The following is a 14,839-nucleotide window of genomic DNA, read 5'->3' on the forward strand; positions in this document are numbered from 1 at the left end:
GCTTCATTCAGCTTTATTTCCTCACACAAACTACTTATACTTCAAAAACAGCTGCTCACACGCTCAAACATAAATATTTTCATCAAAATGAGATCTTAATCACTTTTAAAAATGCTCTTATTTAATTTCGTTTGAACAACTTAGATGACAACGATATTTAATTCTGCAAATGAATATAATCTGTGATTACATTTCAGCGATCCTTACTTAAATGATGGTCTCTGTGAAAAATGTGAAGTGTAAAAAATAAAATCAGGCACAAAATCTTAGTTTAATCTATAAGTTGGAATGGTTACAACAGGAGCCTTTAACTTATATCCTTAAGTATAAAGACAATTCAACTGCATCATAATTACTTTTAATGCAAAGGGGAGAGGCAAACATCAACATTTGGTCCCAACAACACAACAAAGACTGCCTCTTTGCGAGGTAAACAACACATCGAAAAGCCATCAAGTTTGCCTTGAGGGAAAATCGCGTGTCTCTTTTCGTGCATAAAATATCTAAAGTTTGCAAAAGAAATACAGTGTAAAACCTTTGGTCGCCACATAATTGACAGCATTGTTGAGCTCATAATCAGGTCCGCAAAACTGAGCAGCCAAGACTGCAAAACAGAAGGTTTCTTTTACCGCCGCACAACTCAGCACCAGCTTCAGATGGTGTTGAGAGTTGTGCTGAATAACTCTGGACATCAAAACGTCTCCAGGAATTGGACTGAGACCTTCCTGCATGCAGTGGTCAAATAGCCAAAATGGACTCTTTAATATCGTAACTCTGTGTAGATTAAACATTTCACTTCAGAACTTAACCAAATAATAAAGGCTTTCTGGGATGCAAATGATGTTAATCAAATACCCCATCATTTATTTAACAGCTAACATTAGACTTCTTTTCGGAAAAAAGGCAGGAATAGAAAATCCTTCTTTGAAGACGTCTAATGTAGAAGCTGCATTAAATATTTAGCGTTTCCTGATTTGAAATGACAATGGAGATCTGCGAGACATTTCAAGCGCGAGTTATTTCACAGTCGCAGACAAAACAATCCTTGACCATGACCTACTTACTTGTCTCCTTTGCTGCGGGCGATGCCGATGAGTTTTTCGATCCCGCCAGAGTCGCGTAGAGCTTTTGCATTCTCCATATTCTTGGTTATCACTTCATGTAGTGCGCAGCATATGGCAGTTACCGTATCGTCTGACATGGCCTTGCTGGGAGTGCCTGTATTGCCCGACGTTCCAATGCTGGTGGTGTTATTGTTGCTGCTGCTACTACTGCCCGGTAGCCGATGGATCAAATCTCTCATGGCATACTTTCCTAATTTTTGTAGAGAAAAAAAAAAAACAATGACGAGAAGAGTAAGAACAATTATTAGCCTCATGCCACTACTAGCATCCCTAAAATATTGTTCAACCTTGCTGACAAATAAGCAAATTACTGTCACACATTCAATTCAAAATAGATGTGTTTTTTATGAAAAGAAAAAAAAAATCTGGTTTAATTATGATGCAAGGGATCCATCACTGTCACTATGAAACTAATATGGCTCATTCGGAGTCAGGTAGCGAGTGAGTGATTTCCTAAGTTGCCTCAGTCACGCTGAGGAGTTTCCCATGAGATTAGGAGGCAGAGAGGACTGAGGCGAAGGGCCAGAGAGATCACAGCGAATCGGTAGCGAGAACAGAAGACAGTGGGGAAACTGAACTGATGAAATGTGTGATTGTGCTGACTAAGGAGCAATGTAGAAATGAATCAAACATGAGAGGCAGCCTAGGGGGGGGAAGAGATGTCTCAACCATCATAAAACCTGTCAATTACACTTGAATCGTCTTGTGCTTTCAGGAGCGAAGCCCACAGGTCAAGTTTCAGGTAAAGAACAATCATTTTGGACTTGGCGGTGAATGTTGAACAGCCGAAGCCGAAGCATAGCCGCAAATGAAAATGTTCCGCGCATTTCCAATAGATGCAGAACCTAGGCCAGTGGTCTCAGCCGTATCAAACGTAAAAAAATTAAACTTATAAAATTTGCAAATTTTTTTGGTTGCTGGACATATATTAATATGATGGTTTGAATGTCACTTTGCCATCATTCTACAATCCAAATCAGACGAGAAGTGAGGCAGATAACATGCCGAACTCCAGCTCAGAGGTTGCGCTTTCCAAGAAATGACGTTCATTTTCTTTTCTCACTTCATGCTAGTTCAGCAGCATTCAAAAACACTCCAAATAAGCCAGCACTTTTTCTAGGAAAGGTCAATATTTTATCCATTTGTGCTAAGTGCATAAACAGCTTTGCCCGGCTCGGCTAAGCAGAAACAATAAAAAAAAAAGGCACCGTGAGTTGAAAAAGCATAAGATGTGGCAGACAGTAACTTCTGCCTCTTTGTAAACAGCGTGGGTTAGCCCATGGGCTGCTGTGCTGTTGATGCTCATCTCCTATGCAGAAATAACGAGCAGCAAGAAACATTGTCGAGTGCAGTGCTCAATAAGTTTTTTTTCTTTTCCTTTATTGGACTTACAAACTTAAGAATCCAAAATCTATATAAAATAAAATAAAACGCTAAGTGAAAATGGTGACGTTTACTTCAAACCTCAGGGCCTCCCATGGCGTCTCTGAGGCAGCAGCAGCTACTGTGAGCATCCGCTTTTCATCTATAGCGCAGACGTGCTTCAACTAAAAACTTTATCGGATACATTTGTTATCAGAAGGGCATCTCTGCCCTCTGTGCTCTTTCTGGCATTTGCTTCTTCTTTTAAACTGAGAATAGTTTAATCTCCGGGCTGAAACAATAACCGAAAAACAACAACTTCCCACAAATCCACTCTGAAAACAGGCATATATCTGAGTAAACTGCTTTAGTTATTAAGAATGTCACAACATTTAGATGTTTTGATTTTTTTATGGTCACAGTAATGTACTAATTGCAGTGAAATAAGCATGCATATCCATTCCAAATTAGACTATTGGGTAACACTTTATTTGAAGGGGGTTGAATAAGACTGTCATGACACCATCATAAACATGACATAACACCTGTCATGAACATGAATAAGCCTTCATGAATATTTATGACTGTTGTCATAAAGCGTCATTCGGTAAATTATGACACTTAATACAAAGTTGACATTATTCAAAATGTCTTTGTTATGACAACTTGACATTAACCAAGAAATCATTACTGTTTAAACTTTACCTTTAATAACATAAAGTTACCTCATTTTTAAAGTGCAATCAGTAATACTTTTATAACAAATTTATATCAGAAATGATTTCTTGGTTAATGTCAAGTTGTCATAAAGACATTTTGAATAATGTCAACTTTGTATTAAAAGTGTCATAATTTACTGAATGACGCTTTATGACAACAGCCATAAATATTCATGAAGGCTTATTCATGTTCATGACAGGTTTCATGTTTATGACGGTGTTATGACAGTCTTATTCAACCCCCTTCAAATAAAGTGTTACCGATTATTGACAACCCGACAACAACTGCCTCACCACAGACAGCAACCAAATGTTATCAACTTCCATATGCAAATAGGAAGCCAAAATTAATTCAGCCCAGTTTCCTTTATTTGTAAAATGTCAGTTATAAGTAATATGAGATCATTTTGAGAAAAAAAAAAAAAAGATTATACGTGTCTTTATGTAAGGTTTACTGTTTAAAGATCAACAAAACCCTCATAACTATTAAGTCCATCTCTAAATTACATCAAACATTGGAAAACGAAGCAGGGATTCTATTGCTTTCTCTTCTCACACAATCCTCCTGCATCCTCTTTCGTGACAGAGAAGACCGAAGCCAAAATGATTTTATAACGAAAGGCTTTTGGTTTGCACTTTACGGCGCCACACTTTTGGTTTTCACCGAGTGTTTCTTCTACTGGTTGTAAAATAACACATTTTAAGTTACTCATTTTCACAGCGCAGAACAAAAGTACGACTTGCCTTTTTAATGGCCACTTTGTATCCGCTGACCGATATTCTGCCGCTAACTTTGAGTTCAGAAAAGAATTACAGAGAGTAAAAGTAGGAATAAAATATCCTTGCAGCATTACAATTTGTTCCGTGAAGCAAGAAATGTTTTTTTCCCCCCCCCCTTTTCTCTCAAAACGTTCCTCTTTTCTCCATCTGGTGGCGTCTGAAACGTTGCTTCCTTCTCCCCACTGAAAAGCTAAATCGCACATCACTGTGACATGAGTGCATCCTTTCGAGCTTGGAAGTCATATGCTGGTGCTTTAAACATGGACACGCATTGATGCACGGGGAAATCTAATGCACGCTCACGTACACACTCTGAACAAGTCCATCTGTAAGGATAAAAGTTGCGAGCTAATTGGCCGAGTGTTATCAGAGGTTGGCAGGCTCGGCAGAGGTTAAGCAGCCATTGTCTTTTGGCTTTGAATACAAAGTTAAGCTGAATCCTTGGAGGATGACTCATTATGTGAGTGACTTGAGTCAAGTGAATAATTTCCTGGCTGATTTACCAACTGAAGAACGGTTAATTTACTTAACTTATTTGAAGATCTGACAAATTCCTGAGTGAAGAACCAAATTATTTACTGATTAAGGCTGCGGATGATTTAGCGACTTGCTAATTTACTGACGGACTGACGGATCATTTTCTTGTCTGACTTACCGATGAAGCGACTAATTTATCAACCGACTGACTGCAGGTAATAACAGCAACACCTGATACGCAGCGGAGGCTTGAGAAATTATAAGAGCCATAAATATTTTTTTTTTCTTTGCTTATCAACAAAACGTGCTGATAAGCTGCCACCAGCATATTCGGCGTGCGGTGTGTGGGTACACCGCCGCCTCTGTGCAGATGCCTTTCAGTCATCACAACATCATCACATCTTTTTTTCCTTGGGGGACCAAGCTTAGAAAGGAGAGAATAATAAGGAAGGGGAGCAAGGAGGATGCAGCAGAGTATTGGTCACCCATGAGAGAGGACAGAAGATGAATAGGAAGCTTTGGAATAAAGGGCAGGATTTAACCAGTGCTGACATTAGCATAAGCTTAGAGACGAATGGAAGATGAATTGCCTTGGTACTTGTAGAATCAGATGGAAAGTTCTTTTAAAATTTCCAAATGTTTTCATAAAAAAAAAAAAATAAATAAATAAATAAAAAACATTCGAGGAAGTTTGACTCCCAAGCACACATCACCTGAATGATCCAAAAAACTTTACATACAAACAACTCTATAGTTTTAGCTGAATCCGTTTTTAGCTGACAATTCAACAGAAGAGATATCCAATTAGAGTACGTAAATAAACATAAAAGGTACAAAATAAAAAGCAAAGCAAAGATCCTATTAGCCATTACAATCTGACACTTTCCTACATGTACACAGAACAATTTCAGGGAGTGTAAGATGTTTATTGATGAATAATAGATTAAGCTAAATGAGAAGTAGTTGACGCACTTTCCCCAAAATTAGTTTAAGATTCAGTAAATTCCAAGTTCAAGCTTTTGATGTTCCCATCACGGTCTCCTCAAAGGCCACTACGCTTAAAACATGATAATCCCTTGCGAAGGCATTTATAAACTTTTTCCTCATTATGTCACATTACAACCGCCCCCCCAACCCCCCAAAATAATAAAAAATCAGTGTACTCTATCAGTGATAGACTGACAAAGAGACACATGATTGCAAAGTGGAAGGAAAATCTTCAAAACATGGCCACCATCTGGCTGCAGATTTCTCCCAATAATCCATGTTATTTATTTATACTCAGTGCAATTACAGCTGTTCTGTGAAGGGTTCAGAAGTTTGCAAGAGCAGGGTTCCTTAATCCTGGTCCGTCTTGTCTTAAATCCGTCTCTGTCCTACAGCACACTTGATTCAAATGATCGCATTACCTCCTCAACATGCCATCAAGTGTTCCTTAAGCCGGTTAATCACCCAGTCCTCTAGATACACACCTTTAGTCAAGGGAAATACTTGAAACGTGTAGTGCGGTGGGCTCTGAGAACCACAGTTGAGAATCTACGAGATGGAGGACCATTTGCAATCAAACGCCATCATCAAGGCAAGAGAACGCACCAGAAAGATCAGCAGGGTTGTAGACCGTTCAGTCCGATCAGTCTGCGGTCTTCAAAAGTGACAAGTTAATTTACAAATGCTGTACCAAAGCCTTCACACAAACTCAGAGGTGAAACATGGTGGCAGCAGGTGCATACTGTGGGACTGCAAGGGAAGGTAAGCTGAGTGGAGTTAAGAAATTTTCAAGGAAAACCTGTTGAGTGCCGCAAACGTCTTGAGGCTGGGGCAAACAGTCAGCTCGTTGTACTACAACTACCCTAAACCTAAACATACATTCAGAGGTGCAATGGACCAGTTTAGGTCAAAGCACATTTATTATTAAGATTAAGATAGAAACCCAAATTCAGGGGCAGGGTTGCTATCTCGCAAAAAAAAAAAAAATCCAAATAAAGTATGCCGAAGCTTGCGGTGGTAGCAGCACACTTTATGAGAGAATATACGGTGGATAAAAAGCGAGGGACGTGTTTATGTCAACATTTTTTTTTAAATGAAATTTGACAAATTAACGTGTCTTAAAGCTACATCACACAAAGCGTGCACGTCAGCCTTCCTACTACATCCTCCGTCTTTGTTTCTGGAGCACCAGCTACAAGTGGAACACGTCCTCAAGGACGGAGACGAGCCTTGTGCTGATCACTGCACAGCCTAATAAACCTGTATTACACAGCTCTTCCAATATAGCCATCTTTACCTGAGGGGCAGAGACAGTAATGTATTCCTGCGCTGCATTCCCTCATGTGTCACCAGCCGCTGCAGCGCAGGCCATGCTTCATCATGACCATAACGGCTGATTTGATTTAAAAGGATCCAATTACCCTCAACAATGGAGTGATTTGATTGTTTACTGACAGAGAAGGGAGAATGTTATTGAAGTGAAATTGGAGGTAATTGTCTCAGAGAGAGATGGGGGAAGATGAAACAGCTTGATTGTTTGTGGTGTCTGATTGTCTATATGCTTAATGGCATCAGAAGCCAGTGGCTTTCAGGTTTTGCTGGAGAATTTTCTGAACTTCAATTAAAGCTCATACGACAGGTCGGAGCTTTAACTGTAAAAGTCAAACTGCTGAGAAAGGGACAAACCTCGACGTCGAGCAGTGAAGCATTTTGTCCAAGTGCAGACACTTTCACCCGAAACGCAAAGATGATTTTCGGATGCCGTACTCGTTTTTATGTTGACCATTAAACTGAACAAGTGGCTGAATTAGGCAATGCAGGCTTTTATTTGTTTACGTCGCCGACTCTTTATGTGACGGTACAACAATCCAAAACAATTTCTGCCGTCATCTGTTCTGGGGAATGACTGTTTCAGCTCCTCTGTATGATAAGAATCCGTTTTCTCCATATGTGACTGCAATTCATCATTGCCCTGACAGGTGGTGCCATATTCACAGCAACAGGATGCTGCTCCTTTACTAAAACATGAAACACATTTGAGTGACACCCTTTGAAGGCAGTCATTCTGAAGAACACACAGAAATATTAAAATGCTTGTAGTTTCATTGACGCTGAAAAGAATCACATGCCATTCGGGCAGCCATGGACAATCACTTTATCGTATAATATCGCAAAGCATTAAAAGATGCAGCATTTATGTTTTATTTACTGGACACAGTAAAGCATCCCAAAGTCAATACTGATCACCAACCTCAATCTGATTGCAAAGTCTATCCCTTTATTTTCTTCTGAAGTTAAATGAAGAATACCCATCTGAAATGCAGCAGCTCTCGAAAAGGTTTGAAATTGAGGGAAATTTCTTTCCCAGTTAGAAATAAGTCAGACTTCCTGAGTCTGGTGCTTTTCACAGCAGTTATACCTCACACTCTGTGTCTGCCTCTGATGTCTGCAGATGACGAGTTTACAGCAGGAGCTGCCGGGGAAGGGAACAGGGGGGATAAAAAAGGCAGGAATAATTTCCAAATGTATGAAACCTGCACCTTTGTTGGAAGAATAAAGAATAAATAATTGTTCCATCATGGTTACAGAACATTTAGTAAAGTTTCAGAGTGACAATACTCTTCTTAATGAACTGTTTTGTGAAGAAAATCCCAAGCTCTTGGCTATGAACTGATCATTTGAAACCTTCAGCTTGATGTTTTTTGTGCAACTCATAAGGGTTCCTCAGCTCGAGTTAGACTGATGACATAAAAGCTGAGGAAAAAAAAAAAATCTCATAATCACACGGCAGCACTTTCTGTCCCCGTCTCTGTCTCTCTTTATTGTTCTCCATTTTTCTCTTGCTGTCGTGCTCCCCGTTGGGTTCAGAGGCGCACAGAACGAGGAATGCCAGAGAGAACAAAGTATGCTGATAAAAGACATGCCATGCCCTCACACATGAGAAATTCATCCCACAGGCGACAGAGAAATTTCATAAAGTAGTGCCGCAGAAGAGACGGAGAAGTGTGTGTCAACACTGTGTGAGTCAGCGGACCCGGCCGCACCGTCTCTCAGCCTGCTCGCCGTGCAAAGTTGTTTATGTCTAGGACTGTGCAGTCTGTTGACAGCCGAGAAGACAAAATATGTAGAATCTGGCGTGTGCGAGGACAGCAAAAAAAAAAAAAAAATTGCCTTGGCTGGCTGACAACTTTAGTTGCTCATAGCACGCTGATTCTGACACGTTTTCTGAGAGCATGTGAGAGTAAAATAATAATAATAATAATAATAATAATAATAATAATAATAAAGGACATATTTCAGTTTTCGTCACGTTTTTAATTATTTGCAACACGGTGCCCGACATTCATCATAAACACACTCTGACGTGCACATACTTAGTCGTGCAATTAGTGACATCCCTGTGCTGCACTATTTTGGTTTCCACAGTAACACTCCTTGAGACCGATGTCATCATCGCAACACACAAAGAATGAGAGATATAAGGCGTTATGAGCTCATGTCTGGGGAAAAAGACAGAGAGGGGCGTGACGGAGAAGAAGGAACAAAAAAAAAAGTAGGAGATGAGGTAAGGAAGTGGAAGACAGAAAAACTGACAAACTGCACCGAGAAAGCAAGCGGGGGGAGGCAGTAGAAAAACAGGATGATCCCAACGGACCAGAGAATAATTTTCCAATCCAGTGATCAATAAAGTGCATCTTATCTTATTTTAGCAATATTGTATCGCTCAATTTTCTCTGTTCAAACATTAAGTGAAACATGTCCACAAAAAGTGATTGTGCACTGCTCTCAGTTCGAAACAGACATGCTAACAAACAGCTATTTTGATATAGTCCAACAGAAACTGATATTCAGTGATTTTTGTACAGAAGAAAAAAATTTTATGTTATGATGTACTGGCAACGTAAATAAATAAATTGCAACAAAGGAATAAGTAAATACTCCATCAAATAAATGTCCCCACAAAATAAAAACTAAATGAATATTCAGATTTTTTTTTCAGGAGCAGGAAAACTTTGATTCATAAAGATTTGAGGGCCGCTTTGTTCGATACAGAAGTGAACTGACTTTGCAAAGGGACCAGCAGAAAAAAACAGAACCCGTCCCATGATTTGAATATAAGAACATGGAAAAAAAGAGCCTTAAATAAAAACAAAGTTTAAAAACAATAAAAGTCCAGGAAGTGCGTTTGCAAAATGAGTGTCACAAAATAAAACACCATTGCAAAATAAAAATTGAAATAAACAGATAAATAAATAAATGAATAGTAAGTAAGTTACTTACTAAATAAATGAATAAAAAAACAACAACTCTCCATTGAAAAATATATTTTCATATTTTTATTTTTTTCATGAGTGCATATTTTTATTTCATGGGGGGAATTTATATATTATTTATTAATAACGATATTTATTTATGCATTTAATTTTGACTGAAACAGCTCTCCATGGTGTATCCGTCCTTTCGCCCATTGACTGCTGGAGATGGGCATCAGTCCCCTGTGACCCTACAAACGGAGGGATGATTTCACTCCACAACATTTTATGTGCAAACATGACTATCATATGAGTGTGCCCATATAAAAATATCCCATTAAAACCTTATTGTTGTAATTGAAAATTACAATACGACATCTGTTGCAGTCAATCACATTGATCCGACTACTCTCCTTTCTAAGGTTACGATGTTGCCAGGACTTTCTCTGAGCTCTATCAGGGTTACTGAGATCAAGTGTGGACATGAAAGACAATAAAAGTTCATGGAACTCGTCATGCAAAGCAAAGCATATTAAACATAGTGGGCTACCCAATAACACGTACAGTGTCTGTGTGTATATATATATATATATATATATATATATATATATATATATATATATATAATACACAGAGTATTTTAAGCTCAGGTTTCAAGAAGTGCAAAATGGTTTGAGAAGTTTTAAATAACCCCATAAATATTCTGCCATTAATTTAAAGTTTTAAAGGGAAAAAAATAAAATAAATCACCAAATGTTAATTTTCAGAAGTTGCAGAATGTACACCCAATCGCACTTCAACATCAAAGGTGGAAATCATATTCAAGCTCAAGGTAAAAGATACGGCCACCTTCTCCCCATGAGATAATTTCATATCTATTATTAATGACCTGCCAGAAGTCTTCCTAGCACTTGTACCTTGTGCATATCTCATAATGCATGCCACAGCTACATGTGGCTAACTAATGGATGCACACAGGTTGTGGCAGTGGAAGAGTCAGATGCGCAAAATAAACTTGCCCAGAAATGACAAACTGAGTTTTGCTCACTGTGTTTCCAAATGCACACTGTGCTGTGCAACCACTTGCACAGCACAGGGCAACAGTGGTGCTTTCCGATTCCAAGGTTCCACCGCCCAGAATTCAACAGCAAGCATTCATGAACGTCTTTCCAAAAACAATATCCCAGAAATTATAATTCACCTTTCGTGATGAGCTCCAAGTCTTTGAGGTTGGAAATCATCCTTGCAATTATAATCTGCCGCTGCCTTCACAGATTCTCCGTTGGGTTCGAGTCAGGACTCTGATTGGGGGAATGTATAAATATTACTGTTATTTCCAGTGAGAAGAATCCTGTTTGGTCAGATTAGCAGGTCCCTTCAACCTATTAGGCGTCCTGAATGAACACACATTACGTTTTCTAATTCTAAGCAAATTTTGGTTTGCACCATCTACCAAAGTAAAACAAGGTTCCTTGATCTTCATAAAACAAATTTTTTCTGCGTAAATGGGAGCTGCCTCTCTCTCACTCGCTCTTACAAGAACAAGAAACAGCCTTTCAGGCATTAAAGTGCTGTTCCAAATTCATGTGTGTCAAATTACCATTTTTAAGTCAACAGTAAGAATTGCCCTGACAGATAGTACGACGATGAATGAAGTGCATGTATCGCTACACGACCATTGACTATAATATGCAAATCAAAGCCATAAAGGAGGTGAAATCAGGAGAGACCCAAAACACAGAGATGAAAAGAAGGAGTCGCAGAGACATCAATATAGCACAAAATCACATTACTGAGGGATTTCAGAGTAAGCATACATATGCAGTTAAGACTCAGCTGTCACTGTTCTCTCATCTCTTTGCTCTTCCATCGCTCTATATTCTTAGGCTGACTTGGCTTCACTATACTTTTTCCCTTTTATCCCTCTCTAGTCTTGTGCCACTTCTTGCTCTTTTCCTCCTGCTTGTCTCCCCGGTATCCAATCATAGAGAGCTTTCCAGAGGATTTGACACAAAGGTTGTAGTGTGTGAAAGATGATCCTCCTCTACCCCTGATGAGCTCTCATGCAGACTACCATTCCCCCATGGTGATCATGCCAAACTCACCGGCACTAACGGCTTATGACACACTCTTGCAGCAGTTTTCGAAGATGTAGGGGGGGGGGGGTGGGGGGAATTCAGTTTCAGTTTTTCAGAACGAGGTGACGTTTGAGGAGATTTGTCATGCGGGGTTGTATTGTAATTAGTTGCAAGTTTGATCTTGCAAAAACAAATCAGCTAAATCTGTGAAATCGCACAGACAAAACATCGGAGGATGGAGGATATTTGGACTTGTCTTTCCTAAAAGCTTGGCCTCCGCTTCTTTCTTATCCATCTTAATCGGCTGAGAGTTTGCAAAAAAACCCAAAAATTACAAGAAAGCTACTTGTACTCTTCATGGAGATGTGCCGATGTAGTGACTCTTCTCTTACTATTGTCTCTTTCTTCGTTCTGCTTGTACCAACAAGGTCAGGAAAGATTATGCCAGGATTCACCTGCAGTTCCTCTTTCTTGAGCCTTACAGGAGGATCGTCTCTCCTTTTATCCTTTCCTGCTAAAGGTATATTTGGGCCTCAGAGGATTCCATATGAGGTAACATAAGAGGTTACATAAGATATGTAGAGGAAAGAGTATGTAGAGAAGGAAATGAATCAGAACGACCTTTTGACAACGTGCCTGACAACAGGATGCAAGGAAACATAGTCATTAATGGATTTTCCACTATATTATGCCAAACTACAGCACAAATAAAATCTATCAGTTTTTTTAAAAGTCAGATGAAAGTGCTAGAAGCATTAAGCAAAAATAAAACCACATTTTTTAAAATTTGGCAATGTTTACAATTTAAAACCGATCACAAAACTGACCTAGTCTTGTTCAGAAATTGGACACAAAAAAAATTGCTATTCACATATACAGTGTAGCGCTGACATGTGCATGTTTTGAAAGCTTAGGTTTGTCATAGGAAATAAAAACTCATATTTTTATGCATCCTCTGTTACAACCATGTTTATTGTTTGTGCCATTGTGTTTACAGTTGAGTTAGTCAGACTGTGTGATTAAGAAGCTCTGACGCCTTGATTGCACTTTGGTTGCTCCCGAGCCTCCTGTTTGCAAAAGGAGGAGAACCCAGAATGATGCTGTGCATGTTAAACACAAGGAGTCATACTGAAAGGCTACAGCTACCTCACTGGTCTCTAGAAAAGAAAATTAGAGCTTCTCCATGTAAGATTCTGTTGTTCAACACGAGCGACTGCATTCTTCCAACAGAAGGACGGCAGCTTGCTGCCATTGAACACCAGTTGTCTTCTGCTAAACTAATTTTAATTAAATTAATTTAAGAAAAAAGATACATGACCTGATGCAACCACAGACTTTGGTGTATTTTATTGGGATTTTCATGAGGCAGACAATCATAAAATGAAGCATAACTCTGAAACGGAAGAAGAATGAGACAGGATTTTCTGATTATTATTATTATTATTTATTTTTTTTATTTTATTTTTTTTACAAATGACAGTCTGGGAAGTGCAGTGTGCTACATTCAGTCCCTGTTAGTCAATACCTTGCAGAACCGCTTTTCTGTGCAATTACAGTTCCAAGTATTTTGGATATGTCTCTACCAGCTTTTCACATCTCGAGGATAAATTGTTTGCCAAGGTTTGTTTACAAAATAACCTAATCACAGTCAGACTGAACTATGTTATCCTTTAAGAGCATATATTTTTAAGTCTTAGCAAAATTTCAGTTACATTCCAGTCTGCATTTCAAGCCATAGTCATATTTAATGAATTAGGATATTACTGCAATGTTCATTTATTTCTGTAGCTTAACGAAGCAAAACATTACATATATCAATTAGCCTTAATTTCTATTAATTATGAGGATTTTATGATCATCCATTTCCACGTAATGGGTGTGTGTCCTTGCAGGAAGAATTAAATAATATTTTGGTGGTCTCTTTTCAACATTTTTTTTTTTTTGACCACTCTTTTATAGGTCAATTTTGCAGAGAGGCTGATTGATTGGGTTTAATAATTGCAACTCATCCATAGTTACCACGCAAGTCTCGGATTCTTCTTTGCTTCTCATAGGTGTGGTTCAATGCGAACATACAAACTATAATCTAAGTTTTTATGTTTGCAGAACCTTTTCAGAAGCTCATCATTTGCCTTAAACGTCACTAGCGTGTTACTTTTATTGTGATCTTATGTTATGTACTTTAACATAAGATCACAATAAAATATATTAAAACCTGCTGCTGTAATGTGTACTTAATCTGTATGCGTAATTATAAAATAATCTGCACATTTTCTGAAGTATTTCCCTGTCCAGCACTAATGACTCTTTAAGATGGAGAAACACGCTCAAATCAGAAACATGTGGTACGTGGCACATCTCAACTTAAAGTGAGTCATGTTGCAGTTTAATCGAAAATCCTAAAACAAAAAAAAGGGGGAATTATTTCTTTATGAATTTGTACAATGTTTAATTAACTGACTCCTGCTCTCACTTCATCTGAATGTCAGTCCATTAAAATGTTTACCTCATTCTGCTTTTGCTCAGGAAAGCTAATGGCTGTTAAAAATTTCAATTCTCATTTTTTACATGCAATATTTATAAACAAAGAACATTTTAGTGGTCTTAGTCAAAACACTCTACTTTAATTAGTGAAAAGGTCAATAAAAAAAGGCTGATTTAAAAAATCCCCAATGCTGATCAAACTAATTTACCTTCATTTATTTTGCTCTGGCAAGACAAATGAAAACAGCTAATCCTAATGATTAAGATTAGCTTCAAAACCAAAAATACCAAGCATTTTTAACAGTACCTAGTTGTGGAGGAGAACTCTGAATTTGAACACCTCAACCTGATTTTAGTTTACAGGTATGGTAACCTCCTGGTTAGCACCAACTTGATAAAACAGCTAAGCTAACCATACATGAACAGAGATTTGTTCCACGTCTGGAAGAGTGCAAAGGCCGTTGTTGTCGGGCAACACAACAACCAACGAGACAAGATGGCCTTTCAGAAGTGACTCCAAATTTTCTTTTACACAACACCGTGATCAAAAACACCATCCACATCACCATCCTACA

General features: G+C 38.5%; 1 protein-coding gene across 1 annotated transcript in view; it reads right to left on the reverse strand.

Moving 5' to 3' along the window:
* Window positions 1-14,839, reverse strand: part of ctnnd2a (catenin (cadherin-associated protein), delta 2a) — a 139,145-nt gene that overhangs the window by 20,342 nt on the left and 103,964 nt on the right. The window contains exon 17 of the mRNA XM_015028331.1: window positions 1,065-1,314. Within this exon, the coding sequence (XP_014883817.1) occupies window positions 1,065-1,314 (250 nt within the window). The remainder of the gene's footprint in view (window positions 1-1,064; window positions 1,315-14,839) is intronic.

Source organism: Poecilia latipinna, unplaced genomic scaffold (genome assembly GCF_001443285.1).
Source record: "Poecilia latipinna isolate Pla-1442-1.1 unplaced genomic scaffold, P_latipinna-1.0 Scaffold120, whole genome shotgun sequence".
Lineage (NCBI taxonomy): Eukaryota > Metazoa > Chordata > Actinopteri > Cyprinodontiformes > Poeciliidae > Poecilia > Poecilia latipinna.